The sequence below is a fragment of the Monodelphis domestica genome, chromosome 6 (assembly GCF_027887165.1).
Source record: "Monodelphis domestica isolate mMonDom1 chromosome 6, mMonDom1.pri, whole genome shotgun sequence".
NCBI lineage: Eukaryota > Metazoa > Chordata > Mammalia > Didelphimorphia > Didelphidae > Monodelphis > Monodelphis domestica.
The window spans coordinates 13319877-13334754 of NC_077232.1; the positions used below are offsets into that span (position 1 = coordinate 13319877).

The window sequence follows — 14878 nt, forward strand, 5'->3', positions numbered from 1 at the left end:
GGACTCCTGTACTAGAGAGAGGTATGGGCAGATTTTTGATGAAGGAAACTTTAATCTAAAACATCATCAAGGTTCTATTTTTATTAGATCTTGTCAGTATCATTCACGTTTCCTTTTGTGCCCTTCTCATGTCAGACTCTCCTCTGACTGATTTAACGTCTGGTGATACTGAGTCATTGCAGTGATTTGGCCTGGTGAAAATGGAAGTATTACTTCAGAATACCCTGAAACCCAGCTCAAGAGGGATCAGAGAGACTTTTGGATCATCTCAAAACTCCGGGAAGCTACGGATACTTCAGGGACGGAAAGCAGAAAAGCAGCTACTTTGTCCCTTGAGTTTTTAACTCAAAAAGGAGGCTACAGGTGTAGAGTTGCAGGGCAGATTGGTTCCCAGATGCTCTCACTTTCAAACACTGGTCAACATAGTTGTTTGAATTGTACTCCAGAAGACTGAAGATGTGGCAACTTTCCTTATCTCTCCAGAGGGACCAAGAAGAATAATATCCAGGAGGCAAAAGTGTCCTATAAATATCCCCTGAAACCCTTTGTCTTAAACAGGGGCCGGTCTCCTGTCAGACACTGATTTCCCAAGTATTAGGGACCGTGCAAAACTTGAGCATCTATTAGAAAAGTCTTTAGTCTCAGAGAATGTGCTGATAGCTGAATGAAAAAAGAACTTCAGTAATCTTAGACTCTCTGATTCCTTGGTACTTTATTGATTTTGGATAGTCCCCATGGGTTTGAGTAAGCTCAGATTCCCTTTCTTTATATTATTTGTGATCCTTCTGCTTTTTCAGATTTCTTTTTCTGAGTACCAGATAGGGGAGCATGCTTGCCAATTAAAGAGACCATACAATCCTACATATACAAAGGAAGGAGACCTAGTCATAGCAGGCTTCTTCTCCATGTTTTCGATCACTGAGTATAATATTTACCAGTCAACCTTCTCATCTTCTCCTACATGGATTGGTGCAGCCAAGCAGTAAGTTGCTATTTCTGTTTTTTTTTCTTGCATGGTGAAATATATTAATCCATATTTTTGACTGATTGACTCTGTCAGTAGAGTAATATTTTATATGGCCTCACAGATTTGGTTAAATCAAGGACTTGGGTTTGGAAATGTCTATCATATTGGTACTCGGGAAACAGATAAAATCAAAGGCTTTAAAATCATTGTGCAGTTTAACAAGCAGGAAAGTAGAAAATCTACATACACAGGAGATCTCAATTGAAAGAATCATGAATTCTTACAGACTGAAACAACTCTTGTAGGGTAAAGTTGGGATTCAAGTGGCAAAATGATATTCCTCAAGAATATCCTTTGTTGAGAAGTTATTGCTTCCATATTTGGAAGAAAGTATTCTTTATCAGAACCATATTGATGAAGTTCTTGGAATCATTTATTTATGTCAGCCTCAGATAAGATTTGGGTTGGGAGAGTCTTTCTATCTTTACACAGGAAACTGGCCAAAGGATCTAAGAGTACTTACCTAAGACACTAGAAAAGAGAAATCATTGAGAATCTTACCATCAGTGTAGAATTTTATCCAACTAAGAAATTCAAAAATTCTAATCAGGTCACTTCTGGAGTGCTGCATTATTTTCTGGTCCCAGGATGTAGATGATGCTAAGAAAATTTGTGTAAATGGGCAAGAAGTATGCTGAAGAAAGAGTCTTAAGACATTTCATAGGGTATTCAATTTTAAAGAATCCTAGTGGTTTTAAAAACCTGGGTGGGGGAACATGATAATTTATATATATATATATATATATATATATATATATATATATATATATATATATATATATAATGTGAAAGACATTTAAGACATTTAATTTGGAAGACTCATTGATTTTTTTTTTGCCTTATACCAAAGATCATTAATAGGAGAGATGGTTCAAATTTGATAATGGACAAACACTTTCTAATGGTTAATGTTATTTAAATATGGCCTGCCTTCTCTTGGAGACTGTGGGGTCCTCTTCCATGGAGAAGGAGCTGAAATAAAATGTCAAAGGAACCCTTATCATATTTTTTGTAGAGATGAACCTTTGAGTGGAATGATTTGTGTCTTCTCAGAATGGCCAGAAGAGTATTTGATAACATGAGTTTGTGTCCATATTGGCACTAATGAACATCCCTGGATAATTATTGCCTGAAAAACCAAATAAGAATTCATCTTTTGAGGTCTGCTAGCCTTTCAGGCTCTGACCCAGGCTTATCTGCCTTAGAAGGGAACAATATTCTCCTTGAAGTAATCTATATTGAATCCAAACTGATTTACTTGCTCTATCTCATATATGCAGTCACATTTCTTTCCATGACATCTTAGCACAGACTGTTCCCCATGTCTGCAAGATATTCTTATGTGTCTCATTCACTCTAATCCTTTGGTTCCTTTAAAGCACACCTTGAGTACCACTTTCTACAAGAAATTGACTGAGTCTTCAAGTTACTCTATCAAAAAGCCTCCAATTTTTATCCATTTTGTGTATCTATTTTCCATTTTTGTTGGGTGTGTTTGTATGCATGCAATTTGTTTCTTATCAGTAAAATATAAGCAAGAAATATCGAGGATGATTTAATTCCTCTATGTTGATCTCTAGCTCCTAGAACAGTGATTGGCACACATAGGGAAGTTAGCAGACATACTTAATGAATAAATGAATGAACTAAGCAGTCGGGAAAATGCTGCAGACTGGATCTACTACAAAATTGTATTATGTCATCCCAGTTGAGCTCTCCCTGATACAAGGCCACTTGGGTATTACTTCCCAACAGCTCATCAGTGTGTTTATTTACATTCACAAACTTCATAGAACACTTCAGTATCCTTATTCTCAGCTGATAGCAGGATCTTGCTATATACTGAGAATACAGAAACCATTATTTTGATCTTCTCTTTCTGTCTTCCCTCTATCCAATGTAGAGTTCATATAAACCTTTGTATAATCCAGTGCTTGATTAAGGATGAAACCAATCAGTTGGTTACTCCTAATCTCTACCAACCTCTAAACTCCTACATTGTCCCCTCTTTCCACTCACTTAATGGCTGCCCTTTAAGCACTGGTCACCTCTTTTCATGGCTTTGAAAGGATTCCCCTAATGACCCACAGTCTCTCCACTATGACACCTTGTTTCTGTGCATGTCAAGTTTTGCCCATTTCTTCACTTTCTGTCATTTTAGGTTCATGCTCAAAAATTACCAACATTTTCTCACTTTGCAATTTGCTGTGGATCAGATCAACAAGGACCCCCATTTGCTGCCCAACATAACCCTGGGATACCAGTTACTCAATAACTTAAACTCTAACAAAGTAGCTGTGGAGAACTCCTTGACGTATTTATCAGGGAGGTCTCTGACCATCCCTAATTATAGCTGTGGCAGGCAGCACAAGTCAGTAGCGGTCATTGGAGGGATGTCATCTGCACTGTCCATGTCCATGGCCACCATTCTGGGGCTCTATAAGGTCCCACAGGTAAGGAACTGTTGCATATTTTCAACCAATCTGCTCTTTGGGGTTCAAATAGACAAATCCTTTATAATGTGTCCTGCTGCAGCATTAGTGATTCAATTAGCAAAGATCAAGAAATTCTAGGCTCTGTTTTGAAAACAGAAGCTCCAAATAGTGGGCAAAATTGTCTTCCTTGATGGAATTCACCGTGTCCTCTAGATGAGGCAATGCTCTCTCGATTCATTTGTTTTGCCTCTGATGGTTCTGAACCAAGTAAAAACCTTCCCAACGAGTAGACCTGCCCTCTCAGTTCACCTTTTTATATTTGAATACGACTCTGTAGATTTAAGATGTAAGAGATTTCTTTTTCTCTCTCCTTTCCATTTTCAAATTGATCTGTGCCTTTTCATGAAAAGTATGAAATACTAGAACTTCCTTGCAGCATTTATACTTATAAATTCCATCCAATTCTGTGTTATAGCTATCTTCCAATTCTAGTAAGTATTTTCTTCCTTCTAGAATTTGGGTTTGATTTGTTAAAGATGTGATCTATCCCTTCAGAACAGAAATTGCTTATTCATTTAATTCAACTCATTTCTGGGGCATGATAACCGAATAGTACCAGAATATGATGATATATCACCTATGGCCTCTGTGCAATCTGTTTGGAGAGGCATAAAGGCAGCATAACAGAATTAATAGATGAGTAAGTGTAAATTCAAGATGTCATTTTCTTTTCTGTGCCCAAACCAAACCAGAGGGATTGATTTCAATCCTATAGAGATAGGCAGAGGAGATAGGCACACGCAGTAGAAAAGTAAGGAATTATGTATGTCCATAAATTCACTGATGTTCCTATACCATAGCTTATTTATAGTGTCCTTGTGTCCTTACGTGATCTTTTTGTATTTTCACAGTTTTTATCCTTCAAACATCATAATGATTTATCATCAGCTTTTAAAAAGCAAAAATTAATTTTTATTTCAGGAAACAAGTCAGGATTAGTGAAATCCCTGAATTGTAAACCAAATGAGATCGAGTACAATTCTGTACAAAACATTTTTATTAGCCTGTTTCATGTGACATGCATTGTGCTAGAATGTAGGGATCATGCTGAATGAAATTTCAATTAATTATATAAAAACTTCCTATTCCTTCATGTAGTTGTTGTTGTCCTGTTGGGTCACAAACAGCACCCTAATTAAATTACATTTCCAAAATGTTGTTGTTCTTCCTTTGCTCCATAACACATGCTTTAGCTGCCTCATGGCCATTTTGGAATGAATTTTCATCTGCCGATTCTGGTGGATATTATCTTCATGTGCTTGAGGTAGACATCCCAACTGATGAGATTTGAAGCCAGTCAGTTACCCTTAACTTGGTTTAGATTGTTTACAAAGAAGGTTTTACTGGTGTGTGGCCACTGCATATTATAGCTTATTGGAGCCACAAAGGAGTGTTGGTGTACTGGGTTTTCATGGAGGACTAGCACCTCTGGTCTGAGGACTTCATACCTTTTTCAGGGCTGCTCATTCACAAATTATTCTGATATACATATATACACAGTCATCTACGTTTGTATGTATCTCTTGTAAGATAAACATTAATATCAATAACTCCAAGTATTAATTTATAATATTTATTAATAATCACTTGAAGTAGAAGAAATAAAAAAATACAAAACCTAACTACCTAACTAAAGTAAGATGATGTGTGTAAATTCTCCTGCCTGGCTCAAAGCCAGCTTCAGCAGCTGCATTCAAGGAAAGAGAGAGAGAGAGGTGGGGTCACACCAAGACTTTATCCTCTATCCACACAATATCCATCTATTTTTTCTCTTCAATGTCTTCTCAATACAAACAAATGCTGAAGGAAATCATTGAACATTGCTGTATCAGCGAGTATAGATTCCCAGTTGAATTGGGACGTTCATGGCCTTAGTGACTACAAGAGGTAGGAGATCTGGAAAGAAAAATTGTTCAAAACACTGAGGCACAGAGTAAGTTTTTATGTTTATTTAATATCAAGGAATCTACTTCAGCTGAATATTGAATATTTGTATTCTAAGGATTTTTGTTAATGTTGTTTAATCATTTCAGACGTGTCCCACTCTTTCTGACTCTATTTAGAGTTTCCTAGGCAAGGATCCTAAAGTGGTATGTAATTTAATTTTCCAACTCATTTTTACACAGCTAATAAGTATCTGAGGCCACAATTTAACTCAGAAAGATGCCCTTTTCCGATTCTAGGTCCAGCATTCCATCTGTTTTGTCACCTAGATGTCATATTTGAGGGATATAAACTTAAATTTGCTCTGAAAAGTACACTGTTGCTAGCATGCAGATCAATATAGTTTCTGATTCCTTCTTTGTAGAGAGAAAGAAGTTTCTAATCTTATGAGGAGCAAGAAATTATTTTATGTGCCAAAATCTTAGAGCCTGAAATAGAGGACTTCCTCACATTCTTTTTTGAAAAAAAAAATTTATTTCATTAGATGATTTAGAATAATTTTCCATGATTACAAAGCTCATATTCCTTCCCTCCTCTCCTATCATTCCCCTCCCATATATGATGCACAATTTGCCTCGGGTTTCTGCTTCCACAGTTTTGACTCTGAATGTGGATAGTGGTCTTTCTCGTAGATGGCTCCAAGTTGTTCAGGATTGCTGCATTGAAACTAATGTAGAAGTCCATTACATTCGATTGTACCACAGTGTATCAGACTCTGTGTACAACGTTCTGGTTCTGCTCCTTTGGCTCTGCATCGATTACTGGAGGTCATTCCAGTTGTCATGGAGTTCCTCCAGTTTATTATCAACACAACACCTTATTATTAATATTTGCACTAGGGTGATCTTTCAGAGTCCACTTTCCCAGTCATAGTCCCCCTGACCCATGTGATCAAGGGTTTGGTTTTCTTCTGTGTTTCTTTTCCCACAGTTCTTCCTCTGGATGTGGATAGTGTTCTTTCTCATATGTTATTCCAAATAGTTCTGTTTCCTTGCACTGCTACTGGTAGAGAAGTCCATTACATTTGAATTTACCACAGTGCATCAGTCTCTGTGTACAATGTTCTCCTGGTTCTGCTCCTTTAAGTCTGCATCAATTCCTGGAGGTCTTTTCCAGTTCACATGGAATGCCTCCACTTTATTATTCCTTTTAGCACAATAGTATTCCATCACCAACATATACCACAATTTGTTCGGCCATTCCCCAATGGATGGGCATCCCCTCATTTTCCAATTTTTGGCCACCACAAAGAGAGCAGCTATGAATATTCTTGTACATGTCTTTTTCCTTATTATCTTTTTGGGGTACAAACCCAGCAGTGCTATGGCTGGATCAAAGGGCAGACAGTCTTCTGGTGCCTTTTGGGCATAGTTCCAAATTGCCTTCCAGAATGGTTGGATCAATTCACAACTCCACCAGCAATGCATTAATGTCCCCATTTTGCCACATCCCCTTCAACATTCATTACATTCCTTTGCTGTCATGTTGGCCAATCTGCTAGTTGTGAGGTGATACTTCAGAGTTGTTTTGTTTTGTATTTATCTGATTATAAAAGATTTAGAACACTTTTTCATGTGACTATTAATAGTTTTGTTTTCTTCATCTGAAAATTGCCTATTCATGTCCCTTGCCTATTTATCAACTGGGAAATGGATTGATTTTTTTTTTTGTACAATTGATTTAGTTCATCATAAATTTGAGTGATTAGACCTTTGTCAGAGGTTTTTGTTATAAAGATTGTTTCCCAATTTGTTGCATCCCTTCTAATTTTGACTACATTGGTTTTGTTTATACAAAACCTTTTTAATTTAATGTAATCAAAATGAGCTATTTTGCATTTTGTGATTTTTCCTAAGTCTTGATAGTTCTTAAAATCTTTCCTTTCCCAAAGATCTGACAAGTATACTATTCTGTGTTTGCTTAATTTACTTATTGTTTCCTTCTTTATGTTCAAGTTATTCACCCATTCTGAGTTTATCTTGGTATAGGGTATGATGTGTTGATCTAAACCTAATATCTCCCATACTGTCTCCTAATTTTCTCAGCAGTTTTTATCAAATAGTGGATTTTTGTCCCCAAATCTGGGATCTTTGGGCTTGCCATAGAATGCCTTGCTGAGGTCACTTCCCCCAATTCTATTCCACTGATCCTCCTTTCTGTCTCTTAGTCAGTACCATATGGTTTTGATGATCACTGCTTTATAGTACAGTTTAAGATCTGGTACTGCTAGGCTACCTTCCTTCGCAGTTTTGTTTTTCATTATTTCCCTTGATATTCTTGATCTTTTGTTCTTCCAAATAAACTTTGTTATTGTTTTTTCTAATTTTATAAAAAAAAGTTTTTTGGTAGTTTGATGTGTGTGGCCCCAAATAAGTAAATTAGTTTGAGTAGGATTGTCAGTTTTATTATGTTATCTCATCCTACCCATGAGCAATTAATGTTTTTCCAATTACTTAGTGCTAGTTTTAATTGTGTGGAGAGTGTTTTGTAGTCATTTTCATATAGTTCCTATATATATCTTGGCAGATAGATTCCTAAGTATTTTTTACTGTCTGTGGTGATTTTAATGGGAATTTCTTTTTCTAACTCTTGTTGCTGAGATGAGTTGGAAGTATATAGAAATGCTGATGATTTATGTGGGTTTATTTTGTATCCTGCAACTTTGCTAAAGTTATTAACTATTTCCACTAGCTTTTTAGTTGATCCTCTAGGATTCCTTAAGTAGACCATCATATCATCTGCAAAGAGTGATAACTTGGTCTCCTCATTGCCTATTTTAATACCGTCAATGTCTTTTTCTTCTCTAATTGCTACTGCTAGTGTTTCTAGTACAATGTTAAATAATAAAGGTAATAATGGGCATCCTTGTCTCCTGATCTTATTGGGAATGCTTCTAATTTATCCCTATTTGCAGATGATGTTTGCCTCTGGTTTTAAATATATATTGTTTATTATTTTTAGAAAAGGCCCATCTATTCCTAAGCTTTCTAATGTTTTCAATAGGAATGGGTGTTGTATTTTGTTGAAGGCTTTTTCTGCTTCAATTGAGATAATCATGTTATTTTTGTTGGTTTGCTTGTTGATATGGTCAGTTATGTGAATGGTTTTCCTAATATTGAACCATCTTTGCATTACTGGTATAAATCCTACCTGAACATAATGAATAACCTTTGTGATCGATCACTTGCTGGAGTCTTTTTGATAGTATTCTATTTAAGATTTTTGTATCCATGTTCATTAAGGAGATTGCTCTATAGTTTTATTTCTTTGTTTTTGATCTACCTGGCTTTGGAATCAGTACCATATTTGTGTCATGAAATGAATTTAGTAAAACTCCTTCTTTGCTTATGATGTCAAATAGTTTTTATAGTATTTGGATTAGCTGTTCTTTGAATTTTTTATAGAATTCACTTGTGAATCCATCAGGCCATGGAGATTTTTTCTTAGGCAGTTCTTTGATGGCTTGTTCAATTTATTTTTCTGAGATAGGGTTATTTAAGGATTCTATTTCTTCTGCTGCTAATCTAGGCAATTTATATTTTTGTAATATTCATCCATATCATCTAGATTGCGATATTTATTGCCATGTAATTGTGCAAAATAATTTTTAATGATTGCCTTAATTTCTTCTTCATTCAAAGGTCAGGTCTCCCTTTCATTTTGGATTCTATGAATTTGGTTTTCTTCTTTTCTTTTTTTAAAATTAAACTTACCAATACTTTGTCTATTTTATTTGTTTTCTTTTTAAGTACCAGCTTCTAGTTTTGTTTATTCATTCAATAATTTTTTTTACTTTCAATTTTATTAATTTCTCCTTTAATTATTAGGATCTCTAATTTAGTTTTCATCTGAGGATTTTTAATATTTTTACTTTCTAATTTCTTTAATTTACATGCCCAATTCATTGACCTCTACCCTCTCTAATTTATTAATATGTGAACTCAAGGATATAAATTTCAACCTAAGTACTGCTTTAGCTGCATCCCATAGATTTTGAAAGAATTTCTCTTCATTGTCATTTTCTTCAATGAAATTATTGTTTCTATGATTTGCTCTTTACCTGATTTTGGAGAATCATATTAATTTCTAATTAATTTTTGATTTGCCTCTCCCTATATCTTTACTAATTATTATTTTTATTGCATTGTGGTCTGAAAAGGTTGCATTTATTATTTCTGCTCTTTTGCATTTTTTGCAATGTTTTTATGCCCTGGTATATGGTCAGTCTTTGTGAATGTACCATATACTACTGAAAAGAAGGTGTATTCCTTTTTGTCCATATTTATTTTCCTCCTCATATCAACTAACTCTAATTTTTCTAAGATTTCATTTATTTCCCCTACCTCTTTCTTATTTATTTTTTGGATTGATTTATCTAGTTCTAGAGGAAGGTTCAGATCTCCCACTAGTATAGTTTTTCTATCTTTTTCATTCTTGAGCTTCACTAATTTCTCCTTTAAAAAATTGGATGCTATGCAATTTGGTGCATACATGTTGAGCACTGATATTTCCTCATTATCTATACTGCCTTTATCAGGATGTAATTAACTTCCCTATCTCTTTTAACTAGATCTATTTTTACTTTGTCTTTGTCAGATATCATGATTGTAACTCCTGCCTTGTTTTCATCTGATACCCAATACATTTTGCGCCATCTGCATACCTTTACCCTATGCATAACTACCTTCCTCATGTGTATTTCTTGTAGACAACATATGGTAGGATTTTGGTTTCTGATCCACACTGCTATTTACTTCTGCTTCATAGGTGAGTTTATTTTATTCATATTCAAAGTTATGATTACTACTTGTGTATTTCCCAACATTTTCTTTTTCTCTCCTTGCTCAGCTCTTTCCTCTTTCATTATTTCCTTCTTTATCAATATTCTGTTTTTAATCAGTCCCCCTAATCCCTATCCTTATTTTACTTTCCTTTCTCTCCTCTCCCTTCATATTCCTCTCTAATTTTCTTTTGGGGTCTTTTTAAGCTACCCCACACACTCCCCGCCCTTGAATTACTTCCCTCCCCACCCTTCCTTTCTGCCCCTCCCTTTTTATTCCCCTTTTATTATTTAAAGTCTATTAAATTATCTTCTTCCTCTTCCCCCCACCCCCTTTTTTGGTATTTGTGGTTTCCTTTTGCCCAATTATATGCTCATATTCAAAGTGAAATGTAAGTGAAATTGTTTGTGGGAAAAAAATCCATATTTGACAAAATTGCTGGGAAAACTGGAAAGTAGTTTAGCAGAAATGAGGTATAATCAACAGCTAACACCATATTGAAAGATATGGTAAAACTGATTTAGATAAACATGATAACACAAGCTAAATCAGGTAGCATGGAAAACTTTACCTATCAGATCTATGTATAAGTGAAGAATCTATGGCCAAACAAGATATAGAGCATTATGATATGTAAAATTGATAATATTGATTATATCAAAATAAAATGATTTCAAAGAAATGGGGTGAATATAACTAGGATGAAGAGGAAAGCAGCAAAGTGGGTGGGGGAAATTTACAGCAGATTTCTCTGATAAAGAACTTTTTTCCTGAAATATTTAGAGCACTAAGTCATTTCTAAGAATACCAATCATTCCCCAATTCATAAATGATCAAAGGATATGAACATGTAATTTTCAGATGTAGGAATTAAAGCTGTAGATAAATATCTGAATACTACTCTTAAATTACTATTATTAAAGAAATGCAAATTAGAGCAAATGTGAGCTACCCCTTCACACCTTCCAGATACTAATATGACAGAAAAGAAATATGACAAATGTTGGAGCATATTTGGAAAAATTGGGACACTAACACTCTTATTGTTATTTTGAATTGTTCTAACCCCTCTAGAGAAGAATTTGAAGCTGTATCCAAGGAGTTGTAAAACTATACCTATTGTTTTACCCAGCAATATCATGATTCTGTCTATTACCTAATGAGATCAAAGGAAGAGAATAAAGGACCTTTACATACCAAAATATTAAAGAAACTCTTTTTTGTGATTGCAAAAAATTGGAAATGAAAGGATTGCCTATCAAATGGGAAATGGCTGAATAAATTGGGCTATATGATTTTGATGGAATCCTATAGGGGTATAAGAAATGATGAGTAGGATGCTTTTAGAAAATCCCAGGATGATTAGTGGGAATGATGCAGAATGAAGCGAGCAGAAACTGGAGAATATTTTTATAGTAGTTTATAGAAATATTAGCAACATTGATGGTAAAGTGTGTATGACAACTACTCTCAGAAATACAATGCTTCATGGTAATCTATAAGAAGAAAATTTCCTCATTTCTATTAGTTTAAGAATCTCTTTAGTTTGATACCTTGTAACACTGTGATTTGAGAGTAAGAATTTAGTCTCATGCAAATATCTGTGTATATAACCAGATTAGGCAAGTAGTTATAGGATACTAAGTGGGTAATTAAAGTTATTAAGTTATTTATATTGTTAGAATAATTTTAAGTGTATTATATTAATCATAAGTGAGTTATTATGTTAATCCATTCACAAGGTACTCTGAGCAAGGTAGCTCACACAGGAACCAGGGGATCACCTGAAGGCTCTGGAGCTCTAGAAACCCCAGCTCCAGAAGGAGCTCCAGAAACCCTGATAGCTCTTTGAAGCTCCTCAGAGCTCAGGAAATCACCTTCTACACCTCTTGGAGGCCTCCTGAAGGGGCCAGGGAAATGTGGAGTTTAGGGGTAAGGATGGGGTTAGGTACAGACAGGAAACTATAAAAGCACGTGCAATTTGCAAAGTGGTGCTCCAGATTTTGAACTGGGAGGAAACCTGCAGACTTCTGGCCATGTGATTTCTTTGTCACAATAAAGCCAGATCTTTACTCAGAAGGGTCTTTCAGCATCTAATTTTTTTAATTTTATAATATTTTATTTGATCATTTCCATGCATTATTCATTAAAGATAAAGACCATTTTCTTCCCCCCCCACCGTAGCCTACGCATGATTCCACTGGGTATCACATGTGTTCTTGATTCGAACCCATTGCCATGTTGTTAATATTTGCATTAGAGTGTTCGTTTACAGTCTCTCCTCTGTCATGTCCCCTCAACCACTGTCGTCAGGCAGTTACTTTTCCTCGGTGTTTCTTGAAGACAACATATGGTAGGGTTTTGGATTCTAATCCATTCTGCTATTCGTCTATGTTTTATGGGTGAGTTCATCCCATTCATGTTCAAAGTTTTGACTGTCACTTGTGGACTCCCTGGCATTTTGATATCCTTCCCTAATTCTAACCTTTCTTCTTCAGCTCTACCTTTTACTCCAGTGATTTACTTTAAATCAGTCCCCCTTACCAAGCTATCATTCTTTGCAGATGACATGATGATCTACTTAAAGAATCCTAGAAATTCAACCAAAAAGCTAATTGAAATAATCAACAACTTTAGCAAAGTTGCAGGATACAAAATAAACCCACATAAGTCATCAGCTTATCTATATATCTCCAACACAGCTCAGCAGCAAGAACTAGAAAGAGAAAGCCCATTCAAAATCACCTTAGACAAAATAAAATACCTAGGAATCTACCTCCCGAGACAAACACAGGAACTATATGAACATAACCACAAAACACTCACAACTAAAACTAGACTTGAGCAATTGGAAAAAACATTAACTGCTCATGGGTAGGACAAGCCAATATAATAAAAATGACCATCCTACCCAAACTTATTTATCTATTTAGTGCCATACCCATGGAACTCCCAAAAAATTTCTTTACTGATTTGGAAAAAACCATGACAAAGTTCATTTGGAATAACAAAAGATCAAGGATATCCAGGGAAATAATGAAAAAAAAACACAAATGAGGGGGGCCTTGCAGTCCCAGACCTCAAACTATATTATAAAGCAGCAGTCATCAAAACAATTTGGTACTGGCTAAGAGACAGAAAGGAGGATCAGTGGAATAGACTGGGGGCAAGTGACCTCAGCCAGACAGTATACAATAAACCCAAAGATCCCAGGTTTTGGGACAAAAATTCACTATTCCATAAAAACTGCTGGGAAAATTGGAAGACAGTGTGGGAGAGATTAGGAATTGATCAACACCTGACACCCTACACCAAGATAAATTCAAAATGGGTGAAAGACTTAAACATAAAGAAGGAAACCATAAGTAAATTGGGTAAACACAGAATAGTATACATGTCAGACCTTTGGGAGGGGAAAGACTTTAAAACCAAGCAAGATATAGAAAGAATCACAAAATGAAAAATAAATAATTTCAACTACATCAAATTAAAAGGCTTTTGTACAAACAAAACCAATGTAACTAAAATCAGAAGGAAAACAACAAATTGGGAAAAAATCTTCATAAAAACCTCTGACAAAGGTTTAATTACTCAAATTTATAAAGAACTAAATCAATTGTACAAAAAATCAAGCCATTGCCCAATTGATAAATGGGCAAGGGACATGGATAGGCAGTTTTCAATAAAGAAATCAAAACTATTAGTAAGCACATGAAGAAGTGTTCTAAATCTCTTATAATCAGAGAGATGCAAATCAAAACAACTCTGAGGTATCACCTCACACCTAGCAGATTGGCTAACATGACAGCTATGGAAAGTAGTGAATGCTGGAGGGGATGTGGCAAAGTAGGGACATTAATTCATTGCTGATGGAGTTGTGAACTGATCCAGCCATTCTGGAGGGCAATTTGGAACTATGCCCAAAGGACAATAAAAGACTGTCTGCCCTTTGGATTCTTTCAATCTCTACTTTCCCCTCTTGTTCTAGGATCTCGGGACAGTTTTCCTGGATAATTTCCTCTAGTATCATGTCCAGGCTTTTTCTTTTGTCGTGGTCTTCTGGTAGTCCAATTATTCTTAAATTGTCTCTTCTTGAACGATTTTCTAAATCATCTGTTTTGTGAATGAGATGCTTCACATTATCCTCAATTTTTTCATTCTTTTTGTTTTGTTTTATAGTGTCCTGCTGCCTTGTGAGGTCACTTGATTCTAGTTGTTTTACTCTGGTTCTTAAAGATTGGATTTCATCTCTGGCTTTTTGGTCATCTTTTTCCTTCTGGTCTGATTTTCTTTGAAGATTGTCTTTCATCCTCTTTACCTCGTCTTTCATCTCCTTTGACTCATCTTTCATCTCCTTTGCCTCATTTTCCAGCTGGATGATTTTGGCTTTCAGGACACTATTTTCTTGTTTTAGTTCAAGTGCCTCTGTTTCCAGATGACTTATCTTAATTTTTAAGTTCTTTTCCCAATTGTCTTCAGTCTCTCTTAGTTGTGTTTTGAGTTCTTCCACAGCCTGTATCCAATTTGCTGGGATTTCTGATTTATTGTTTGCTGATCTCTCCCCCTCTGTTCCATTTGCTGAGTAGTAGCTGTCTATTGTAGTTTCTTTCTTCTGTTTCTGTTGTTTGTTC

The 14878-nt window shown here is 35.4% G+C and overlaps 1 protein-coding gene across 1 annotated transcript in view; it reads left to right on the forward strand.

Annotated features, from left to right (window-relative positions):
- Positions 1 to 809: 809 nt before the first annotated feature.
- Positions 810 to 14878, forward strand: part of VN2R652 (vomeronasal 2 receptor 652) — an 80149-nt gene continuing 66080 nt past the window's right edge. Inside the window, 2 exon segments of the mRNA NM_001102435.1 lie at positions 810 to 982; positions 3189 to 3480. Coding sequence (NP_001095905.1) covers positions 906 to 982; positions 3189 to 3480 — 369 coding nt within the window. The 5' untranslated portion in view covers positions 810 to 905.